The sequence below is a fragment of the Nelusetta ayraudi genome, unplaced genomic scaffold (genome assembly GCF_046127955.1).
Source record: "Nelusetta ayraudi isolate G7.1 ecotype Tasmania unplaced genomic scaffold, CSIRO-AGI_Nayr_v1 ptg000097l, whole genome shotgun sequence".
Classification (NCBI taxonomy): Eukaryota; Metazoa; Chordata; class Actinopteri; order Tetraodontiformes; family Monacanthidae; genus Nelusetta; species Nelusetta ayraudi.
In genome coordinates, this window is record NW_027466147.1 from 4,545,681 (window position 1) to 4,571,342 (window position 25,662).

A 25,662-nucleotide genomic window follows, 5' to 3' on the forward strand; every position below is an offset into this window, starting at 1 on the left:
TCAGAGTTATTTTATGTTTTTATTGGTATTTTTTTCTTTTTTTTTTTTGGAGAAGACCATAAGTTTTACAACAGATTTAATTCAGAGCTCTAAAGAGAGGAATAGAACCAGAGTATCATTTCTACCTTTGACCTTTTGCCAGAAGCTGCTTATACTGTCAACAGGCATATTCTAATGAACGTAAGAGAGAGAGAGAGAGACAGACCAAGAGAGAGAGAGAAAAAAACAAAACAAAACATTTGATTCTTTTCAGTAAATGAAATACAGGGTTGTATCATTCGTTATTTCGGAAAACAAAGTGGAGATCAGTTTTGAGGTTTACACATTTTTAAAACTGCTTAGTAGTAAAAGGAGGGAGTCAAAAAAACCAAAAACAAAGTGAAGGAGAGATGCTTTAATGAGGAGAGAAAAGAACATAAAACATAATCAATGGCCCAGCTGACTACCTTCTTAAATTCTGATTCTGAAAAATAAAAGTCAACACCAAAAAGAGGTAAGGATGGGGGTAGGGGCGGGGGAGGGCGGGGGCGGGGGAGGGGCAAAGGATGTCTGCATGTCTGCGGGTGAAGCGAGGGGCTACAGCCTCCACATCCAAAAAAATTGTTTCTTTTTAAATTCTTTTGTTTAGGAGTGCAGAGTTTGTTTTTTTTGTTTTTATATATATACACAGATGAATATATAGATGTCACAGCACTGTGTGTAAATCTATACATTTCCATTACATAGAGCGTTATCATGGAAGGAGAGAGACTTTCGCTGTCGCGCTTTGATTTCCAGAAGAGAGACGCTTGGTTGGTCCTGGACGCCAACGCTTCTCGGAGCTCCGCTGTGGTCAGCCAGCGCTCAAAAACCTGCAGGGGAGGGGGGGGGGAGGAGGGGGGGAAAGGCGGTCAGGACGGAGGCGGGACAGTCAGTCAGTTCCCGGGAACTGGGAACGCCGCACCAGGAAGTGTGAATCCCGTGCGACGACGACGGAGGCGAGTGGCGGGAAACTGTTTGCAGGGACAGGAAAGTGAAGCAGGAGAGACGTTTCATTGGCGGAGGGGCGAGGCGTCACAAAGTCCATGTAATCAATCAATCGATCCATCCAATCGATCAATCGATCCATCAATCAATCAGTCAGTCGATCCATCAATACATCAATAAATCTTGGTGTTTCAAACACAGATTAAACTACAACAGAAATTGTTTTTTTTTTAATCTTTCACAACATTTTGTTGCCGTCATGTTTTCCACTGCAGCAGGACAGAACCAGAACCAGAGCTAAAGCGTAGTGGCCTTATGAAGTTGTCTGTATTGAAATGCAAAGTACTCATATTCTATTTGTTTGTATACAAGTCGTCGTGGTGCTACCCTGTCAGAAACGACTGCAGTCAGGAGGGGAAACTGAGCCAAGTATGAAGTTTACACCGAGGTAAAGTACGCTGTTCCTGCAAGTATCAGTGCTTGCCCATAAATACCTGTATAAAAGTGTACTTCACAGTACAATAAAAGGAGTTTTCCTACAGGTTTTTGGGCGCAGGTCACTGTAGTTCGCTGTCAAGCACCTTGGGTTGAATTTCATGTCTGAAAGGTGCAATATTAATAAACTATTGATTGATTTGTGGGACCAAATCCTCTGCATTCTGCCATTTTCTATCGATGTTGAACTTGGAACTTTGAGAAAACGATGGTTTAAACTTGAATGATGTTGGTGAAAGCATGCAACGCTCCACACTCAGCCAACTGTGCTTGCAATGCCTGGGAAAGAGAGGAAAACACTGGCTAGCAAAACGGAGGCACCACGGTCACCCCATGAGCAGGACACTTAAAAGATCAACCAATCCTACGCTGCTACAGACTGCTAGGGGGCGCCCTTGATGCACTGAGGCCCCCCCCCCGTCTCTGGCTGTGTCTCAATTCAGGCTCTGCATCCTCCTAAGGCTGCATTTGAAAGGAAGTTGCGTCATAGCACTGCGTGAAGGCTCCTCCCAATTCCCAGGAGTCAGAAGGACGCTCCAAATGCGTACACGCAATGCGCCCTCCTGTTAGCCCATTCCAAGGCTGCACCTCTACTATCCTTCACCTCCTTCTGCGTGTATTTGCAGCTGCATGCAAAGCATCCTGGGAAGTCAGCTGAAATTAGCGCCACCTACTGGCAAAGACACGACTTATACATTTAAGTATTGAAATTTCACATCGAACATTCAGTTTTTAACGCAGGGTTTTTATTTATTTGAACATCCAACGCTATCGTTGGATGGCGAACCAACGGTTAGCTTGATGCTATGAAAACGTCACTTCCGGGGTTGGCCAGCAGGAGGGAACGGCGGTGACGCAACCAGGAAATACGCCGAAGGCTGGACCGTCCCGTGTGGTTACCGGGGAGGCGGGGTTTGGGTCGGTCCTTCTGGGCCGGGTCCTTGGGAGGACGCTTCCTTCCAAGGATGCAGACCCTGAATTGAGCCACAGCCACCGTCTCTCTCTACCTCCTTCTACCTTAAAAAAAATAGTTCTATGGCAAAATGTTTTCTGCCTCCGTCCTCCTCACAGCGGCGTACTGGACAAGACCTGACCAGAAGTACCGTTTATGCGCTTCACACCACTCAATGGAAAACACCTGCAAATGTCACTTGTACTTTGTGGAAAACTGCCATGGAAACTCAGCTAGCTTCTCGCCTCATCGCTAACAGCAGCCGAGTTATAATCTGATGATCCGGCTGCGGTGTAGGACCGATACATTCCGACATCGGCACACAGTGACATCAATGAGAAAGCATGATTCGCAGCTGGCGGTGGCGCTACTGCTCAGCACCTCGGAGGATAATCAACGTCATGCTCGAGTGTTGTGCGAGGAGGAAAAACAAAGACACTTTCTGATTGGTTGAGTTTTTCAAGGGGAAGGTTAATAAAGATGAACTGCAGAAGAAAAAAGTTGAGTTTGGATCAAAAACAAGTTGATTGGCAGGAAACGATCCCACAAAGAAGCGCCCATCTCGTCCCAGAGGAGGCAAAGTAGCATTTGCAAAGTTAGTAGTCAAATTACCCAAGGACGTCTTTGCCTGTGCAAGACAAACCAATTGTGTCAAAAAAAAAAAAAAGTTTGTTTCTCAAACTTATTAATCCAACAGTAATAAACCTCAATTTGGATTATTTCTTAATTTTGATATCTGACCAGGGACACTGGGGTCTCAGAAAAAAAAAAAAAAAAAAAGGCTGTCAGTAATAGAAACAAAAGTAAAATAAATAAATAAATAATAATAATAATATAAAATAAAATTCTCTCAGTTTCCAAAATACAAAAAGGCCTTCACACGGTTTGGGCAAAGACCCTAATGTATAAATAAGCAATTGGTGTCTGTAAAAAAATCAAACGTCGCTTGGCTGTTTGCTACTAACCTTTCATGTTAGGCTTGGGTTTGTCAGTTTGCTTGCCTGTGGGGGTCGGTGCCTGCTGGCCTTGGCCCCCGGATGAGGCTCCCTGTTGGGCTGCTTTCTGTTTCAGCATGGTCCAGTCAAACGTGTAGTCGTACTGGTGGTTCAGAGTCCTGGAGGGGGGAAAACGGGGGTCGCACAACCGTAAGACTTGAGACATTTGTTCTGCGATGGGTGGACGAGGAGAGACATCCTGGCAGCAGTGAGTCCACCGTGTACACATTTGGAACTTTATTAGCAGCGTCCTCTTAATATGGCGACAACAACATAAAAAAAAATATCCGCTCATTTTTCAAAATAAAATTGTTCAGACTCAAATGATGAATGAAACAGGATTAATTTAACAGAAGTTCATTATTCTTTCTGTCCGGCCCGGTACCAAATGACCCACAGACCCGGTGGTTGGGGACCGCTGTTGTAAAGTACTACAGTGGCTCCACGTGTGTGTACAACTTCAGATCTTAAGGACGTCTGAGCGGCCAGAGTCCATAAAAAAAAAAGAAAAAAAGTTTGGTTTCAAAAACATTATACAGGGACTCAAAGTCTGGACATTCTTCCTACAACACTCATGCAATTCATCGACCGTCAACTCCACTCTGCCACCTTTGGTTGCATCGCGAGGGGTTTACCTGAAGAGGATTCGAAACAGTTGACGCAGGTACATGTAGTCGGGAGCCTCTTCGAAGCGCAAGCCGCGGCAGTAGTTCAAATACATGGCGAACTCGGCAGGGAAGCCCTGAGGTGGAGCACACAGCCGTGTTAATGACAGAGCGCAGAGCGAGAGGTGTGAAGGAGAGTGCGGCCGCGCTGACACACTCTCACCTTACAGAGGACCTCGACAGGGGTGGACATCTTCTTCTCTGAAATCTTCTCGTACTTCTGCTTCTTTGTGGCCGCCTGCAGAGCAACGACGGCAAAGCTCTCATCACTCGGCTCATCTTTTCACTTCTCTTGCTACGCTGGGTGATACTTTATCATAAGTACACGCTGTTAAGCATTAGTTAAGCATTAAGAAACACTGACCTGATCATTTATGAGTAATAATGCTGACATAAATGCTCATTAATGCGTAGTTTCCCGTGGTCTCCCAACAACAGAGAAAATGTGCAGATTTATTTAATGTGGATTTAAAGGAAAAATGAACAGAGCCCTTTGTAAAAGCAGAAGAACAGAGCCAACAGGAGGGGGAGTGGGGGGGTGGGACTGTTCACCAGAAAGCAGCGTGTTCATACCTTCAGTCCCTGCCACGGTAGGCTGGTTCTGTTGAAGTACATCAGCACGTAGCCTAGTGACTCCATGTCATCTCGGCGACTGTCAACAAATATCACCATTATTAATGTCAATATTAATATGACTCTTCAGAGCAAAGCAGACGACCAAAGCTCCTCTCAACCGTGGCCTTTTAATGTGTAAGCAGCTCTGCACTTTGAACAAAAACAACAACAGAGCCGTATTTTGGTTGATATTTTGCCAACAGGCGAGCCAGCAAACACTACAGAGACTATTTCTACAGACCGTCAGTTGTCTTGATTTCATTTGATTGATTGAGAAAGAAAAGTAAATAAATAAATAAATAAAAAGGATAAGTAAGCAAACGCCAGTAAAAAAAATAATGTTATTCATGTCCGAAAAGGGGGAGGAGGAAGTATAAACTTATATAAACCTACCACTAAACTCAAATAAATAAACAAACTTATGAACTAAATTAAGTTTATACAACTAGATGACAGAAAACAAGAAAAGACAACTGCAGTAATAATAGTGCAGGAATTCAACTGTAAGAACACTGGAGAAATTCTCTAAGTCTACATAGATAGAACATATATATATATATTCATGTATAGAATGATTGTAATTATAATAATAAAACAATATCAATAATAATTTTGTCTAGTTCTGCTATTGACCATTTCTACACTTGTTAATAAACCATTATCCAGTCAACGAGAGACATAAAGGCAACATGGTTTGACTGAAGACGTCAATGTCTGATTGGAAAGGCGTACGCACCTCTGTTCAATGCCCAGATGTGCGTTGATGGAGGCGTAGCGCGCTGTGCCGGTCAAGTTTTTGTCTTCTCTGTAGGGGATGTGTTGTCGAGTGCGGTTGTCTCTGTACTTCTTCGCCAAGCCAAAGTCAATAAGGAACAACTGGTGAGGAAGAGAGAAGACATGAGAGGAACAGGGGTTAATGCAAAGGCAGGGAGAGGACAAAGACAACTTTAAAGCTGCTGCTGCTGCGCTCAATATTCACAGGTTGGGCTGGAAAACGCCTCGCTGTCGTCTCACTGTCGCAACCCAAGAGACAAAACCTCTCCGCTTTCACCTTCCAGCGGCTCAACACTCTTTGATTTCACACTTGTGCTTCGGCAAAAAACGCTCAACCCGTCCTTTATTGCCACTCACGGGGGAATGAAACTATGCCAAAAGATGTTTTAACGCAGGACGCGCACGCTGAGGATCATGGTTTCCTGATACTTATGGGGTGTATACGATGCAAGCGGGCCGGTGTCGGTGCAACGTGAGTCACGGTTTGATTCATGGCGCCTGATGACACACACACACACACACACACACACACACACACACACACACACACACACACACACACACACACACACACACACACACACACACACACACACACACACACACACACACACACACACACACACACACACACACACACACACACACACACCAAGTGTGGGTAGGTGTTGGTGTGTCAGCGTGTGAGTGTGCGAGCGTGGTGGGAGGGGCACGGGGCAAAACTGGTTGAGCGGTGCAGGAGTCAGATGACGGCGTGCTGACTGACGAGGGAAGAACGAAAGAAAGAAAGACGTGTCGGCCTCTCGGGGAGATTTCACCACGGGGAAAAAACTGAAGAAAAAAAACAACTGTTGCGCGAGGGCAAAGTCGTGCGAGGTGAAAGAAGCCGAGTTTAACAGGGAGATGTTCACAAAGAGCAACACATTACAACTATTGGTGATTACAGAGTAAGAACTCACGGTACAGAAACGATACTTTGAACAATGTTCAAAAAAATAAAATAAAAAGAAGATTTGTGTCCCCTGATGGAGGTTTAAAATGTGGAAGCACTGAAAGTGACAACGTCACGCCTTCCATTTGGTACCGTGAAAAAAAATACGGACACATTCTGGAAGCTTCTCTCTGTATGTGTGTGTGTGTGTATATATACAGGGATGCAAGGGTAGAGTTTTCCCATGGTTCCGGTGCTTTACTGACTAGCAAAGGCAATGTTGTCTCGTAACAATAATTCAAAGCACAGATCCGAGTAAACCACAATCTATTTTTTAACATCAGATCCAATTAAACAAACAAAACCACATCAATTGAAAATAAACAAAGTTTATGACTATCCACTAAAAACAAACATTTTAACCCACTCACATTCGAGTCAAGACATTTTCACTTTATTGGCGGGGCGGGGCCAAATCATGTACAATGGAATGATCGCCCCCCCCTCCACCATTCCTTCCCAAACGTGTCACAGGGAAGGAAAAAAAGAAATATGAAAGGGTGATGTTTTTTGTTGCATTGAAAATGCCCGACAATCCACACAGAAAAATTGCTGTCGTGATGACTCTGACTTTCTAAGTAATGCACCCCCCCTTAAACCCTTGAACGACCGACTTTCAGATCATTGGTAGGCGGGCTCCACCCACTGGGACTGCCAATACTGCCAAGGAACCCTATCCTTAACCAGGCTGTCAACTTGGTTTGAGGCATTTTAAGTCACTGACTTTTCTTTCTACTTCAACAACGACCCCCAAAACTTCTTCGTCCCCAACCTGCTCCATCCGTGGCTCCACCTTGGAACAGCCTACTATCCCCGACTAGTCGTTCGCTGCTACAGCTGGCTAGTGGGAAAGGCGACCCTTCGCTCTGGAAGTGTGGGGGCAGTGACACGACCACGTCTACAAAGCCTGCGGAGGCGTCTTCTCACGTAGGAAGTCGAGCAAAAAATTGGACCGTCTCGTCCGAGCGTAGTAGCATAGAAACACAGTTGGCGTTTCTATGGCATGATAAGAGCTCAAGAGCCCAAGCAGTGAGAGACAGACGGGTGGAGCAGTGAGAGACAGACGGGTGGAGCATGTGTGAAAAGCACAGTCGACGCCGCTGTAACCACACATCTCCAAATGTTGATGACGTCAGGCCATGTGTCTGTTGTCGAAGCAGACGTAACCATGCTGAAGCACAGTTGGGGGTCATGCAAGTTTAGGCCGGGGGGGGGGGCGCGCGCTTTGGGGTGTGCATTTGCTCTTCTGCACAGTACAGAAGCAATTTAAGCGACTTCATAATTGCTTAAGTTACAGAATCAAGTTACCTAACCTAGTGTATAGAGTCATGCAAAATAATGGGTGGAAACAAACCAAGTCGGTCTTTGTACTTGACGACCGATGGGCTTTTGTTTTAAAACCATCAAACACAGAAAAGTTGCTTTGTGCTTGTGTTGTGTGGTGACGGTGGGCCTCAACTCTGAACATTGGAGCTTCCAGGAGGAAGGTGTTGGACGTATGAAAGCCAACCAGGACTCTGAGTGACAGTCAGCCATGACAACTCTTTACCCCTGCGCATGCATTTAACCAACCATCACTACTGCGCTCCCAACACATTCCCTAACAATTCCAGGCTCCCCCTCACAAGGGAGACGCACTGGTGACAACTGTCCCTCACCTGTGGCACAGACATTGTAAGATTGTGTGTTTTTGGTCCACCACGTTAATACTACTACTACTTATAAAACGTATGTATGAAGATTATAGATATGAGTTTATGAGTTTAGGCAGTTTAATTTAGTATTTGGAGGCAACCATGCATAAAATGAGACACTGGTGCGTCAAATCTCATGCTACACAGTATAAGGAAGATCATACTGGTGTAGCCCGTTTCTGTATTAAACAATTTCATCCGTTTGTGTGTTGTCTTTTTGTTTGTTTTTAAATCTCTAGTGTGAGACATTGACGTGAGATCAGTACCACAGAGACGCATAACAGACTGACGCAGCTCAACTTATTAAGCCAATGGAAATTGTTTTAACCAAAGTGTTTGTGTTGGTTTCAATTCACATAATTCAACAGCCAAGATGAGCAGATGCCACAACATTTTCAAAATAACAAAAAAATTAAAAATTCTTCCACTTGTACAAACTTTTTGTACAAGTGGAGAGTACAAGAGTAGGAGAAAATTAAATATGAAAAAAACAAAAACATTTTCAGCATGAAGATGAAATCATTTAAATAAGGAATTCTATAGTTGAAGTTACGCATTTCTGCTCTCCACAACAACATCCTCACATTCCCTCACATTTTACAAATGACAAACGGGTGCAAATGTGCTGCTGTGAGACGTGAATACACTTCATAGAGTCATTTGACATGATGTATATACAGTAGTAAATAACTTGACAATCTACTTGACCAGTGAGTGGAGCGGTCATGACTGGGTACTGTTGCAGAATGGTTGCGGATGACAGAATTGACTTGAGACATTGCAATTACCGACAAATGCAAAGGGAGAACTACTGTTATTAGGTAGCTGGTGTTGTAGTAAAGGCCACACCTGGTTTAATCCTGAGAAAGATGGGTCCTGAGACGAGCTAACAGCCAAGCTTCTTTTCCTCTTCCCCACTGACGAGTCTAAACACTAGGGCAGACAGTAGAGGGGCAGGGGTCAAAAATAACACAGCCTCTATCCACCATTAGTCACAGTTAGTATGAGAACAGGCACTTTTTCTCTGACCTTTTTGCTGACTCTTAGACAGCCTCAGTATCCTCTCTGGCCAGTGTAAATACTTCCTTCTGTACATCTAAAGTTAGTCCTACATATGATAAAGTGAAGCAATATAAAAGAGCAACTATTCATATGTAGTGTACAGATGTTCAATCAGCCTGTATGGTCCTAGAGGGACCGTGGGGTGAACTACAGCATTTAAAAACATGTGATTGTTCCAAAAAAAGGAAAACCTTTTAGTGGAAAAACTCAATATTTAGCAATAATTAAAAAGAGAAAATGGCAGAGAGGCAACATGGTTTCTTGAAGGTGGGGGCGGTGCTGAATTCTGGCCACCAATGAGCCTGTGATAAACTCATCTACAACGACAAGTGCCATGTCTTTCCCAAAAGGGCTGTTGGTGACATGTTGCTAACTGAACTTCAAGAAAAGCTCATTTTACTGCGTCTACAATCTACAATACAATATACCATAACAGTGTTGACGCTCTTCGGCTCACTGTTAACTGGCTGCCTAATTAAGGCAACGCAAGTCAATCTCTTCGTCCCTGCCTTCGCAGCCAAAGCCCTGTGGAAGCTAGCTTGGTGGGGTGCACAGCAGTGTAAAACTACATTCGGTAAAACATCCACCCGTGTAATACATACTGACCTTCAGAAGCTAAGATTGTGAGGGGATAGTTATTTTGGAAACAATAAAAACTTCAGAAATTAAATTGTTTGGGTCAAAATTAACAAAACTCAATGTCCTGGGGTTTGTTTCCTCAGATGATCCAATGACTCCAAATAAACCAAACACAAGGCCTTCACAAACCAGGTGCTATATTTCATACAAGTCATTTGCATGTACATTTTTCTTATAGCTCTGGTTTTAAGCGGTTTCACACAGAATACAAACGTTATTCAGCGAAAAGGCGGCAACTATTCTGGAAATGACCTGTGCATGTTTAAAACTCTGTCACTTTGCATTTCAAGACAGTTTTCCGGTCCATATTAATGTAAAGCGATTCTTACCGGAGTGTCTTCATCGGAAACCAAATGAGCACGAAGGATTCCCTTTATTATCTTTTGTATTTTCTCTTTCAAAACAGTGCAACTAGACCCACTCATTACACATGCATTTTGCAGAAGTTCCACTTTTGTTCCCTTCTTGGTTTCATTCAGTTCCCGTTTTTGTTTCCCGCCACAGTAAGGCGCACAATGGATCAAAGCAATTCAGTCGCCGCCCATTCAGGAATCACTTTAGTTGGCTTTTTTTGATGTACTTTCATCCACAGGTGTGTGTTGAGTCTTGCATTCATTCAGAACCTGGATCGTCAGTGTGTATGTCGTTAGTTGAACTAATGACGCTGTTCGAAATGTAGAAACTGTAAAAAAAATAAAAAAATAAAAAAACACTAATCAAACTAACTTTAGCGTGATCAAGAGTTGAAATGTAGCATTAGAGCTTGAAAGCCTGACAATGGGTGAATGGAAGGGACAGAAGGCTGTTGACTGAGATGCTATTTAAGAAATTAGCACATTATAGCTTGTATTTAAGCTCATGGCGATTAACAAGTTGATAATGACAGCCCTATTATATATATACACACACTCATACAAATGGGAACATGGGAACCCAAAAGCAATCTGCTGACTTTCACTTCCCAGTGTTCCTGTAAATGGGATTATGATGGCTAGAACACGTTACGACAGGTACACTGGAATTCTTGTGCGTTGCCCTCAGTCAGTGTGAAAATGCAAATGGTCTGAAAAAACCACAAAGTGCCATTACGGCAAAGGTGCAAAAGGTGCTTAAGGCTACACTCCTTAAAAACACTCAAAGACTCAAATTGAAAGAATTTATCAGGAATGACGGGGAGACCATGTAAACGAACCCAGAGGCTGTGGCTTAGGAAGAAAGACCCACCTGGGAAGAAGCTGAGCCTGAGACTCACACCCAGGCCCTGATCAACCTGCGAGTCTCACGCCCACACCTACCTACAACAAGATCATCGCTTCAACTTCCTGCAAACCAGACACCAGCTCACATTTATTCATTCCCAGAACTCCGACTTTACTCTGGATGTACGACGGGCAATGGGATTTATGTCGCCGAGCAGATTAGTTGCCAAATTAAATGAATCTGTAGTAGGTCTCAATAACTCCCATATTACAACAGCTAATAGTAGGAGCATGGAAGACACTCAACAGGCTCAATCACACAGATGCAGAGTTTAGCCACTGAGAGGTGAGAAATCATGTGCATTTAATTCCCATTAAATGCCTTTGTAATCTGTGAGAGCAACTGACAAAAAAAAAACAACTATGCCATGAAACTTGTAAAATCCAAACCAGCAAGCCACTCCCAAGTTGTTCAGAACCTTTTCATCAGCAATGTCTCCCAAGTCCATCATCAAAACTGAATCCCACAGGAGACACGCTTGGCTAGGATACCGTTGGGAAAAAGGGTCGACAAATTCAGGACATCCACTTGGATTGAGGTCAGGGGTGTCAATGTGTGGTTGGGAGGTCTGGATGAGACCAAAAGCTGAGTGTTTGTTTCATTCATTCATTCATTCATATTCCTACAGGCCGTAGTTGCCATTTGAGTTCTTCTAGGTGGCAATGAAAAAGGACATTTTGGCACCTGTGGGTTCAGATGTGGGCATTAACACCAACATTAACTAACAAACTAACAGCAGCGGAACAGCAACAGAATTATGAAGGTCACATTGGTGAAACTATTTATTTCTACACGCTACAATGTATTAACTACTGGCTGCAACTAAGCGGTCTTCCTTCAACTTGGGAAGACCGCTGTGGTCAGGTGACAGTACGAACAAACAGAGGCATGCAGGATAGTTAGGGGTGAAAAGAAAGTTGTTTGTATAAGTACCATTAGAACTCGAACAATGTCAAATAATAAAGTGTTGTAATAGTGCCAGACTTGTAAATATGTGAAATAAGTAAAAAACAAATTATAATTGTCACATTACTAATTAGGTGCGTCATGCTTAGCAGGTCTAGTGGTTTGAAGCCAAGAAGCTTGAACTGCGAGAGGAAGGTTTCAACCATGAATAAGATTTTGATAATACATGTTTGATAATCTCAGACACAAATAGGGATTAAATGAGATGAACAAAAAGAGTGACGGGCAGAACATTGAAATTGTATTATATGTATGTGAAGACTGACTTGGGGACAGAGGCTCTAACCGGTTCATCTTGCTGCACGCGTGCTGCTAAACATTAATGTGTACTCAGCTGGGGTGCAAACTCTGCCACTGACTAATGTTTCTGAAGAGGTATTTTTTGTCACGCCTTTTTTCCAAGGGTCACCACAATGTGTCGTCGACCAACATTACAATAAACAGGAATGTGGACACGCCTGTTTGCAGTTAATCGAGGGGTTGGCCAGATGTATGGCATACAGTGCAAGCAAGTAGTAATGCTAACCCTAGCCTAAATACTTTACTCATTTTTAACCTATGATAGGATGCATGGCCTTGTTGAAACAAAGGACATCTATAACGCCAAGCACATATTGTCAATATTGTTTTGGTGTGGTGGATGAAACTCAACATTTTTCATCAGGGGGAGAAAAAAAGTGTTTACTTGTAATTTTCTTTGGACACATCTCATGTCGCTTGATATGCAATATAAAGATAGTCACATTAAAGTGGAGAGATTTGGTGAAAACAGTGACATTTGGGCACGATTGTCATCTATACAGTGCTCTAAAAATGAAAGGGGCCTCAATGTTCCAAGCATTCACTGCTGGTCTTGTTCATGTTATGCATAAAAGGTAACTGCAACAGATAACTTGCTGACGCACCCTGCGTGACCTGCTATCTGTGTTCTTGTGATGCATGTGTGCAAGAGCAATGTGTGTCTTTGTGTGTATGTATATGTATATCTGCGAGTGTTTCATCCTGGATACCTCGGGCAGAACTAGCGCGTTTCAGAATGTTCAAACGTTGTGTTCCAGAACACAGAAAAGTAAATAGTGAAAGTGACAATACAAGAAATAAAGAAATGTACGAGTGGTTCTATAGTTTAGGGCACCTTTTGTGTCTGTGGGTTTCATTTAGCAGTTTAAAAAAAAAAAAAAAAAAAAGCAAACAATATCAAAATCTATCAGTTGTTGATTGTGGCATATTTCTAATCATTTTAATAAAAGGCTATAATATTACATTTTTTGGCTTTGAATTGCAACCTACCAACTTTTTGTATTAAAACAAAGAACTATGCTACAATCAACAAACCAATCATTTTGTGATGATTGTTATTTGTTAAAAAGTGAAAAACAAAACAAAAAAACCCCACACTCACACGAAACGTGCGCTAAATTATTGAATCTCTCACAACTGCATCAAAAGGGGATATGAAGCATTGGGACTTTTAAATATTAAATATGAAATTCAGACTTGCATTTCTAAGGTGGCTTTTCATCTCGCTTGCTGGACGAGTTTTAAACGCAACAGCAGTATACATCAATTCCTTCGCTAAAAGCCGTACATTCTTCTTTGTTTTGTTCACAATTTTGGACATTGGACACAAAATCATACCAACTGCTTCTTTGTAATTTTTTGCCAAATGTATTAAAAATGAAAGACACGTACCAACACATGTACATAAGCATGAACAGCCTTTGTTCAATGCATTTTCAAATCTCTCACCCTCTCTAGAAGAGACGTTCAACCAGACTCAAGTCTGGGCTCCTGGCTTCGACACCACAGAGTTCAATCTTTGTCTCATCAGACCAGAAGATGTCACGTCTCACAGTTTGATTACCAAGTGCTTTTCGGCAAACTGCAGACATGCTGCCACGTGCCTTTTACTAAGGAGTGGCTTCTGTCGTGCCAGTCTATCGTGATGACGATGGTGGTCCTTCTGGAAAGTTCTCTTCTCTCCACAGGGGAACCGTGGGGCTCTCACAGAGCAACCACCAGGCTCACTGACCCAAGATATGAACCTCAAGACATCACTCCTGGCTAAGGTCAACTGACAACGCCTCTGAATTCAGGCTTGGGTTGTGCCCTGACATGTACCAACCAACCACACTGTGGGACCTTAGATAGTCGGCTACTGTGAGGAAAATATGTATTTGATAGTTTCCCCACTTATAAAGAAAGGTGAGGTCTGTCATTTTATTTACTAGTACACTTTAACAGAGAAAGAATGCAAAAAAAAGAAAAAAAAAGATTAAGCTGCAGAAAGATTTCAAGGATGATCAGTGGAAACTGGATGCAACGGTGCTAAATTTCGAGCTTCATGGCAAAGGTTGTGAACACCCATGTACATGAGAGTTCTTAAGTTTTTAATTTGTGATAAATGTAATAAAAAGTCCAAAAGTTGTGCGCTCGAAATCCATTAATTTTGGCATAAGGCTGTATAACGTGGGAAAAGTGGAGCGCTTCATACTTTCCACATACACTGTACATACAATGCTGTCAAAAGAGTGCCACCACCTCCATATGATCAATGCATGGTGTAATGCTTGATTAGAAAGAGTAATTCGCCATGCTTACCTTATTACAGTGGCGACCGATGCCCATGAGGAAGTTATCTGGTTTGATATCTCTGTGGATGAAGTTCTTGGTGTGTACATATTCAATTCTGCTGATCATCTGCGGATAAAATAGGACAACTGTCAAACATTTCGCCAAGTTTCCAAGGTTAAATTCTCAGAAAAATGAATTAGAAAACCCATCAAATATGCATTATTATTATTATTATTATTATTATTGTCTCTGAGAATCTCAACTTGTCTTGTGAGGTTGAACATGCATATGAACAAAACATCTTTAGTGAGTCCTGCGTTGCTTCAGTGTATGAGCACAGAAACTTTTTCAAACACTTGCGAGTAGTGTTTTAAGACTGGATCAGTTCCACCCCTGGGGATAGTGGGCGCTGTTCTCCCAGGCTGCTCCAAGGCCAGAGAGGAGTCATGTGGCTCCATAATTAACCCCAAAGAAGTCAAGAGGAACACGAGTGGATAGCAGGGAACACGCATGTATGCAAGCATGCGTGTTCCCTGCTATCCACTGAAGTGCAGTTTTAACAGCAACAGATCCAGGTCCAGTTTATTTATGGTTTTCAGTTGCTTTACGTTTGGTTTTTCTTCATGTATCATGTTACGTGATGAATATAAATAGCTGTATAATTTTAGCCGAGGATGAAAACGTCATTATTGCCGTTGACACGTCTCTGAAAGTCAACCCGGCGATCCCTCATTCATTCAGGCGACCACAGTGACATTTACGCTGCTGCACTCAAAAGGTCTGACTTGAACTTGCATTGTGCAGTTAGCCTCCAGCGGTAGGGGGGTGGGGGGGGTTGGGAAGGTGTGTCACAAAATGTTAAGACCTGCTTTCAACAGGTTCTCTAAACCTCTGCAGTGAAGACGGTGAGCCAGGTGTGTCTGAGCTACCTGGTCTGCAAGCATAAGGACCGTCTTCATGGTGAAACGCCGAGAGCAGAAGTTGAACAGGTCCTCAAGGCTGGGCCCCAGCAGGTCCATGACTAGGACGTTGTAGTCTTTCTCCTGGCCATACCACCTGTTGGTTGACACAAGTTCATTTTTCATCTTTAGTGTGGTTACTTTGAAACAGAACAAATTAAAAACCAGGTAAAAACATCAAAGAGTGTGCATTTCTTTCCAGTGTTTTGCAGGAATTTAGATATAACACCACCAGTCAAAAGTCTGGACACGCCGTAACACCTTTACAACTTTCTCCAATGCAGATAGATACTGAAGACATCAAATACATGAGCAAGATGTATATGGAATTATGCTGCAAAGAAAAACACCTTCGATAACTCAGTGTGCTTTTTATGAACGGCAGCTATTTTGAAGAGATTCAATATACTTTTATTGTTTACTAAATAATTCCGTGTGTGTTCACAGGTAGTTTTCATGCCTTCAGTGAGCAACTGCAATGTCAAAAGTCACGAGAATGAAAGAAAAGACATCAAATTCGTCGGGTGCCCCACACCCACACGCGGCGTGTGTGCACATGCTTGGCCGAGGCGTGTCGGGAGTCGTCTCTCTCTGAACCGACTGTTGACATTTTAAACACAGTGCAGTGCGCACACAGGCGGTGCACTGCAAAAAGAATCCAGCAGTTCGAGCAGTGAGCGAGCGGAAAGGAGCGATGGCTCAGCATTTGGTGGTAGTTCAGTCACCAAAACGCCAGGTCATTTAATAAGGATGGCCGCTTTACTGTTTCTAGATGGCGCTATAGAGTGAATCCTGGCACCCTGGAGTTTTGTGGGGGGGTTTATTTGACAAATTTGCTGAATTTTGGAGCACGTTTGGGGTTAAAATTTGGGTATAAATGAACAACATGGCCTCAGCGAGACCGGCGATATTCCAGAGCCAATCACTTGAGCTCAGTCCTTAATCATAATAATCATAATAATTTAAAAGGAAAGAAGCCATTTTTCATGAGAATATAATAAGCATATTAAATAAAGATTTTGAAACGCCGCTATTAATTATTCCTGCCCATAGGTGTGGAAAACAAAATTCCATAATTTATGGAACATTGACATTGCTGCAGAACGTGAATTAATTATACACTCAGTGTATAGCTAGAGCGGAGGAAAGAGAAGCACCATGTAGGTTTTGAGGTCTTCAAGTGGCACCATGAACTGAGCACCATCATCAAAACTAGGACAAAGTTTCCATGTATTGACTGAACCCAACGTGGATTTTAAAGTGGGACTTGGGAGGAAGAGGGGGAGGAAAGACTACCAGCGTCATCGAGTGTCCTTGCTGAATGAAAAGCTTTGAAGTGACAATGTAAAAGTGAGTCCTGGCGAGGGGCGGGGAGACGCCATCATAGGTGCTGTATTTAAAAAGTCAGTTTGTTCAAGGAATGAAGGAGGGGCAGCAGGTTTGGCTTGTTGAACAGGCTCCGACACGGCTGTTGCAACAAGAGGCCTGTGTGCAACATTTAAAGTTCAATCAATAGTCACTAGTAAGGCTGACTATGGGAAAATGTGAGTGTCTTTTTTTGTGACGTTAAAATTGAGGGCACAATTCTCTGGCGCAATTTCCCCCCCGCACACCCTAAAAAATGTTTTAGATGAACTACTTTCTTCCTGCTGTATTATCTCACATTTACACTTTTAGAGGTGGAAACTTAAGCTGTGAAGATCCAATACATCAGCTGTGTAGCCCACAAATTCATCATTTACAGTTAAAAAGAACTAAAGTTGCCTCTGGAAGGTGTGTAAAAACAGAAAGAATGAGGCAGTCTGGCATTTGAAAGACCATTCTACCAATCTGGCACTGTGAGAGGAGGTGGAGGAGGTGGAGGAGGAGACGCAGTTACAGTTACCAAAGTCTTTGTTGAAACAAAGTGCAGACACATTGGGTACAAACTGGGAGAGAACACTCGTTGGCCGAGGAATAAATGCAGTGCGAAATGCTTTGTTCAAGTGGTAAAACAACGTTTTCACCGCTAGATGGCGCACCGGAGACCAACATATTGAGGCAAAACAAACAGGTTGCACCTCATCTGCAGTTCCACAACTCCCCAAGTCTTGAATGTAAAGCATATTTGAGAAGTTCTTCCGAGTGAAGCTGCTTCAACGAGCAGTTTCTCATTGCCCCGCTCGCTCCCTTGTGATTGGCCAACCACTAGTACTAGCTTGCAGGGAAGATGGCTACCAACCCTGAGGCTGAGGGGCAGTGATGCCACACCCACATTAAAAAAAGAAAAAAGAAAGAAAAAGGGTGTGTGTGAGAATGGTACAGTCTCGTGTATGGTGGCAGGTCCTTCAAAGACCTCTTAGTAACTGATCTGGGGTTGTATTCCAGGGAGCGTGGAGGAAAAACTTTTTGAGTGCGTTACCCTGGAAACGAGGGAAACTCTGGAGTTCTCACTTCTAACAAATCTCACAAGCTGCGTTTCCTATGTTTGGAAGCAAGAAATGTAATATTTAATATATGTATACTAACAAGTGATCAAAGAGGAAAATCCAACCATTCGTTACAGAAAACATTGAAATGCAGATTTATACGAGGAATTCCAGGAGAGGGAAATGAGGGAGAAGTGCGGTCTCGCGGGAGAACCAGAGGCTTCTGCACTTCACACCATTCAATGGAAACACTTGCAAATCACAATTGTACTTTGTCGAAACTTTACAAATATTGCTTTTATTTTGCGAGTGCGTTTGTTTTCCACCCAAACAAAACAACGACCACCAAATTGAATCCATTAAATCCATAACAAGGCCCTCAAACTGAACTCATTGCTGCCACCTCTTCAGTAGTGTAGCGCCGGTGGCGTCCCGACCACATTTTATCACCGCCGATACTTTTCTAATACTTAAACTCTGCTTTAGAGCGTTGCTTCAAACATTATCGTTGTTGTTAATTTTATAAGGCGGTAATAAACTCCACCCACCAGGCACTGGATGTCTCAAAACAAAACTAAAGGTAAGTGTAGGTCAGAAAGGGAGGTGCCTGAAAACAAATATGCAACTGTAAGGGTGTCGTACTGATTGTACACATTCTTTCAATTCCAAGACTCAAACTACGAGTAAACAAGAACGCTGGCTCTTGTAGCACTGAAAAAACAAAACAAATCAAGGTTCGCAAAATGTCTTATTTGAAACAAAAGAAACGTGAAAAACACGTAAAAATTCACACCATCAATAAAACAATGCACATCTAATTAGACCTGGCAACCATCCGATTGGACAAAGACGTCAAACTGTCTCTCATTCTGGCGGCGTTTCACTCGACCGTCCCGACTAAACACTTCACAATTTCAGAAATATCGCTTTTATTTTGCGAAAAAAAAAAACTGTAATGGAAACCCAGCTAATGGCACAGAGTTATATGGGCCACACCTCCTTAGAGAAAAACCCATTCCACATTTTACGAGCAGAATGGCAGGCAGGAATCACTTGGATTTGTTCCAGCTGACAACGTGAAGAACACAGACACGGACGGCTCTTGGAACGGATTGAAAGATTTTGCACGAGGATCAGACATTTCCGTCGGGATCGAGATCGCCCACCCTCCCACCCCCACCAGAATTAACATGACGTCAGCGAGATGAGAGCGAGGTCTGAACAACAGGAGCATTCAAGTCCAGCATGTCTGGCCTCGGTGGACAGAGGGCAAAGGTAGTTGAAGATAAGTCGGTAGTTGTCATTCCAATTCAGGATACTGATATGGATAAACAGCGCTTTGTTGCTGTAAAAGCACCCGGACTTCCTGCCACTGAGATGATTTGCAAAGTTCATCCGTCTAAATTATCATTACTTTATTAACCATATCTACACACCGTGCCACATAAGCCGCAGATTGCAAATTCAGGTCAGCAAGTTAAAATACTTCTCAGAGAGGAGACGGTGAGCTGAGGGGAGGGGCTTCTGGCCAGCTAACCGTTACATCCATCCCTCAAGCTAGCTGCCATTCATTGCCAGCGCTGTCCCGATAGCTGTGCTTCCATGACAGTTTTTTTATTGCCATATTTAGGCTTTGCGCAATTCTGGGGGTAATGGAAATGCAGCCAGTGTCTCGCGTGAACTGTAAGCGGGAATATTAGCCCATGAATTGGGAGGCTAGACATTTGGCTATTCCATAAGACACAAATACAAGTGTGTCCCAACATCAGAATGGAAGGTTTGAACCTTCATGGGCAGCTGAACCAGTCGGTACCATCACGGTGTGTGCGGTCGTCCACACAAATGTGGAAATGTCGTTCCGTCGTTCCGGTAATGATACAAAAATATGCTAACGAATAATATTTCCGGATTTGTTCTTCCAATACGAATGGATGGTGGGCCTTCACCTCAATTTGATTGTCTTTTATTGACATCACCCTACCACTCAAATACACATTGCAGTCCTGTCTATGTGACAAAAAAATAAATAAAATAAAAATCCACGTACACATGGTGTGAAGGAAACGGATCTGAACGCTTGCCAGACACTGCAACAATAACAGTGGGGGAGGGAAGTGCGGGGGGGCAGGACTTAGGGAAGTATGAAATTGTTAATGTAGGTTAAACATTTCAGTCAGTGCAGCGATTACCCCCAATAAGCACCAAATATTATACAGCATTTTACTGTGAGTGTTGGTCGCTTTTGTTCCAGAGGACTCTCTTTGTCCCGGCTTTGCAGTGTCAAGCTGTTACCATCACCTTTCAAAAGTACGGCCGGCTCATTCTTTTGTCTTGCCTGAAATGAGTACAAGACATAATATTTCTCTTCAGCAGTCATTTCTGACTTATATAGCCGAGGTATTCCAAGGCATGAAAGCAGGGTTCAGAATTCTGGACATACGCAGTCGCACTTCCTGTTAAACCATGGAAGTTCAATTCCACCACTGCTGGGGAACTCGCCCGTCAAAATGGAATGTGATTGAAGGGTGGTTTTAATTGAACATTCTTGCAGGGGGAAAAAAAACAAGCAGTCTTGACATTTGAAACGCAAAAATGTGTCAATGCCGGTAGGGAGGCGCCAGTAGCTGCAACATTCCATTCATTTATTTTTCAAAGCAGATCATCCTGAACGAACGTTAGACAAAAATTGTTATTCCGTCACTAAAATGCAGTGGGAAATTGTGACTATTGAACAGGAATACTGAACACAAAAAAATAACCTACATCTCAGCCAGTCCTGTGGAAACAGCTGGGCACCCCTAACTATTCATTATTTGCATTTATAAATCTTTGGGGTGTTTGGACCTGCAACTTATATTTGAGCTGTCAAGTAACTGATGGACACCGTAATATTTCAGAAATGAAATTACATTCATTGGGTTAACAGAAAATTTGCAATATGCATCGAAAAACAAAATGGGACACGAGCGTAAATGTGGGCACCATGTTGTTGGTTTGAATATCCGACGACTTTATGATTAACTGGAACACAAAATTGATGCGATGAGCTCAACAAACTTGAACTTCATAGTCGGGAGCATCCAATGAGGAGAAACTGCATTGAAAATAGTCAACTGCGAGTCATTCCCTTTGACTATATGAAGAGAGACAACACTGGAGGACTTCAAAAAAACTTTCAAATGACCTGAACACAACGATAGTTCTGCACTGTGATTTTGGGGGGGGCTGGGGGAGGAGGAGGAGGATATAAAACGTTATCTCAGAGATTTCAGCCATCAGTTTCTACACTGAGAAAATGGAAGTGCAGAGAAACGGGGGGCCTGGAGGCCAGAAGTGGCAGGCCAATCGCCAAACACAAAGGATGGTCAAAGACAACCCACAGACCGCCTCCAAAGACCTTCAAGGTCATCTTGCTATGGATGGGGTTCACTGTGCTTCATTCATTCGACAATAAAGTGCACTTGTCAGGGGGGAAAGCTGTACGAGTGAGTGATGCAGAAGAGGACTCTTCTGTTTTTGCTGTGCTGCTAATGGGAATCTTGTGGGAGTTGAGGTTTGCGTGGATTCCACTCAATTTCAGCGAGTTCTTGAGAATAATGATTAACAACCTGTCGCAAAGTTAAAGTCACACCAGGCCTGGATATTTCCAATACAGAACCCAACACACTGCCAGACATCCACTCAAGAATTCCTGCAGAGAACCCATTTATCCGTCAATGGAAACCATTGGGGTGATTTGAAGCGGGCTGCTCGTGCTCGACAACCGTTAACCGTAAATGAACGCATTAATGGTCGAAAATACCTTCACCCAGGATTCAGACATCATTGGAGGCTAAAGGAAACGTCTTGAGGCTGTTAATTATCATTATTATTATTATTTCAAACAAAAGGAGGCTCTATGGGGAGCTTCAATTCTGTTCTGATGCATATTTCACATTTTCTGTTAATCCAAATAACCGTACCAAATGACTGAAACATTACTGTGTCCCCTCTCTTACATGATCATCGAAAAATGACGTTGCAGATTTAACAAACAACCAATTATTTATAAAATAAAATAAAAAGGAAATTGTCAGGTGCCCAAATGTTGAACGAGTCCACACCAGTGCTGGACTGGGACAAACTCCAACCTTGACATTCTGGCGCAGACCGGTCCACCTCAATCATTGCGCAGTTACTTGGCAGGCCGAGGTGGATACAAACAACCGAGTCGTTAATACCAACAATTTTTATACAAGATTTTGGAGAGTTAAGCAAAACTACACTAAAAAAAAAAACGCAGCAGAATATTTTGTGCCTAAATACCGGGCAGTCTGAAAAATGTAACCTACATTCAACAAGTGCAGCCCTTCAGTATTAATGCTGCTATGTCTGCCAAGCTTTCGCGTCATATTTCAGTAGAAAATCAGATCTACTTTGTGGAGTAATAGTTTGGAAATATCGAGACAGTAGTGGTCAGGATAAATTCAAAGCCGGACGAAGGTTTGCCTTCTTAGCGTGGAACAAATGCAACTTTCGCCAACACAGCCAGGGAGCAGCAGTGCTGTAGGTACTCATTGTGTCTAGGATGGTCGAACCAACACCAGTGCTGCTGCTGGTGAGACACAGATTGACACATGGATAGAATGTTACACGCTCGGTCCAAACCGAGAGTGAGGTGTGTGTTGGAGGGGTGGAGTTAATCTCAGGGTAAAAGCATGTCTGAAGTATCGGTTGATGGATTTACTTCTCACCCACAAAATAACTTCCAAACAAGCTTGTTCAGAAGTTCCTTTGCCGAGTGGCAATACTCAATATTTTTTACTTGTACTAGAAGATTTGCTTCACCATCATTCATTACCCTTTTACTACCAGTCAACTGTTTGGACACACTTCTGACTTCATGGTTTTTCTTTCATTTTCATGACTACTGACACTATAGATTTGTCACTCAAGGCATCAAAACTATGAATGAACACATATGAAATACGTATTCAACAAAAAAGGAGTGTGAAATAACTCAAACACGTTTTATAATTTAGATGATCTAGAATTGCCACCCTTCATATAAAATCAATATAACATAAATTATTTTTTTTCTTTTACCACATTAATTCACATTACTTGGTCATACATTTGATGTCTTCAGCGTGTCTACAGTGTAGAAAGTAGTCAAGATGAAGAACAAACAGGTGTATACAAACTTTTGACTGGTCTTAAATCTCACACATGAAACGACGCCTTTGCCTCGGAATTCCACACTGACACCGACTGCCTTTAGGACTGTTGGGCAACTGCGGTTAGAATCCACTGCAATATTTGAATTGGTGGAATGATTTTTCCTTTGTTTCCTTAATAGTACTCATACAACATCCCCATCATATTTGACCATACACTACTACATTACAGCCTCGAGTAAACACACACTTGAAGACTTTACACGGTGGATCATGCGACAGGATTTTTTTTTTTTTTTTTTTAAACAACAACCACCACCACCACCACCACTGCACCGTCAGCCCCAAGACTAAACAAATACAGCGGACAGAGGCACCAAGTACCTTCAAACAAAAGACACAAGCCGGCCCTTATTGAGATATAAACGCACACAACCGAGTAATACGACACCGTGGCCACTGATGCGACGAGTTGACGGGTAAATAAAAGTCAACAAGTCGCTTGTTGGAGGGAATGAAAACTATTGTTTTGGCACCGCTGCTCCGCCGCCATTTTCTAAGACGGAGAGAGGACATGTTGGGAGCTCGACACAACAAAAGAGGAGCGGCCATTTCCAACCACACAGTTTCCCTTTCTCGCCAAGCGACAGCTCGGACGAGGAATAAAAAACAAGCACGAGAAAATAAAAACGGCCACCCCAGCCGACATTCGTGTCGAGTATCCGCGCGACATTACGGACGACGAGCGACCGCGCTGCTGTTATTATTAAAACATTTTTTAGCATGGCGGAAATCGATAGCGGTGAATTACGCCAGGCTACATTGACATCAGGCAGATTAAGCAGGCCTTAAACCACTTTTCCATAGCCACCCTTTAGCAAAAAAAAGGAAAAGAAATAACGCACTGTGTAGTTGTTAATGATCGGAGAAAACACCCATTGGGATGAATATGAAAAGACTTCTTACCTAATGTGTGGGATTCCAACACCGCCTTGGAGGATTTTGTAAAGCTTGCTTTCGTATAGCAACTGCGGGTGTCTGGCTTTCTGTGATTCCAATTTTACAGCTACCTCCTGAAAATGACAGAAGCAGAAAAAAAACACATATATTCCCAACTTCACTGCGCCAGTTTTAACGACACGCAACACAAATGAATGACAAAATTCGACGACATCTTGCTAGCAGCTTTCCACGTCCAACGTCCTCACAATTCGCTGCTCGCTTAAGCTGCTAATACACTCGACCTAAATAAAATAAAAAAAACAACCACATTTTTCGACGAACATCTCGTCCAATGCGGGTGTTAACGTAGCACTTTACCTCTCCATTCGTGATGTTGATGGCCAGATATATGTCACCGAACGATCCAGATCCGATTTTTCTGACAAGCTTGTATTTTCCACCGACAATGAATTCGGTTTTCGAGCCACTGCTGCTCGCCATAATGTCCACCAAATGACAATTTCCACTTGGTTCTCCTTCGGAAATGAACAGCAAACGGGGAAAGCCGGTGGGGGAATATTGAATCCTTTTCGAGTCCAGGAAACGGATTCCGTGACAGACCTATAAAATGCGTTGACTTAATAGCGCAGCAAACAGGTTTTTTTTTTTAAAATGTCCCTCAACGCTGTTCAAGAGATAGAACAGCTAAACGCTGACACATACAAAGGATTCCATAAAAAAAACCACCCAGATAAATGCCGCATCCGTGTCCAGGTTTGTTTAAGAAACGTGTACATAAATGTAAATATTCCCCCCCAAACACAAAACTAGCCCGAAGAAGCTTACGGCCTTCGACAACCACGCAGCTTCCTCGAGTTGCAAACTTTGGCGAAATTAAACGTCGGCTAATGTTAGCACGGAGCTAACGTCGGCGGAAGACGGTCGGAGATTATAATATCTCGATCTCCTCTTTCCTGAGGGGCAATGCTGCCTTTTCGATCGATTGTTCTGATTCTTCGTCGTCTCCGGAATCCTTTTCGATCGTTTCTTGCTATTTTTTTTCGAGGCTTGCAACTCTCCGTACAAAGCGCTACCTACTCACTCCGCCATCTTGTGTTTTTTTTCTCTTATCCTTCTCTCAGCTGCCTTCCGTTACAAGTGATTATCTATCTCACGGCCCCTTCAGGTACAGTAGGAAAATAAACGAATCGTTAACTGTTAAGTCTCTTTATGTTTATCATATCAATAACATATCTTTATCGAGAACATAGTGCACCAAGTAAACAACTGCGATATATATTTTTTTTAATCCGACCGATGGACATTTATAAACACAACGGTTTACTGCAGTAGTATACAAACTTCTGTCGGAAAGTAAAGTAATAGTTAGATTTAACCTTTTAACAAGCGCTACATGGGCACCACTTTATTTTTTTTCTCTGCTTAGTAAACATATTTTAAACGTATTTTATACGAAGCTGTAACGTATTACAGATTCGTTTAAATTCTTTTAAAAAATGCATTTAAAGGTAGCGTTTACGATTAACGT

General features: G+C 42.7%; 1 protein-coding gene across 3 annotated transcripts; it reads right to left on the reverse strand.

Annotated features, from left to right (window-relative positions):
- csnk1a1 (casein kinase 1, alpha 1) lies at window positions 1-25,251 on the reverse strand. 3 transcript variants are annotated; one of them, XM_076047994.1, is made up of 11 exons: window positions 24,492-25,251; window positions 24,138-24,244; window positions 15,578-15,704; window positions 14,676-14,774; window positions 8,997-9,080; window positions 5,425-5,564; window positions 4,647-4,725; window positions 4,237-4,311; window positions 4,044-4,150; window positions 3,415-3,527; window positions 1-851 (listed from the first exon to the last, which is right to left on the reverse strand). In XM_076047994.1, the coding sequence occupies exons 1-11, from the start codon at window positions 24,612-24,614 to the stop codon at window positions 844-846; spliced, it is 1,062 nt and encodes a 353-aa protein (XP_075904109.1). In that variant the 5' UTR covers window positions 24,615-25,251; the 3' UTR covers window positions 1-843. The 3 variants fall into 3 exon arrangements, with proteins under 3 accessions (XP_075904109.1, XP_075904108.1, XP_075904110.1); XM_076047993.1 differs by having other exon boundaries at window positions 3,379-3,527; XM_076047995.1 differs by lacking the exon at window positions 8,997-9,080 and having other exon boundaries at window positions 3,379-3,527; window positions 24,492-25,250.
- Window positions 25,252-25,662: the final 411 nt, after the last annotated feature.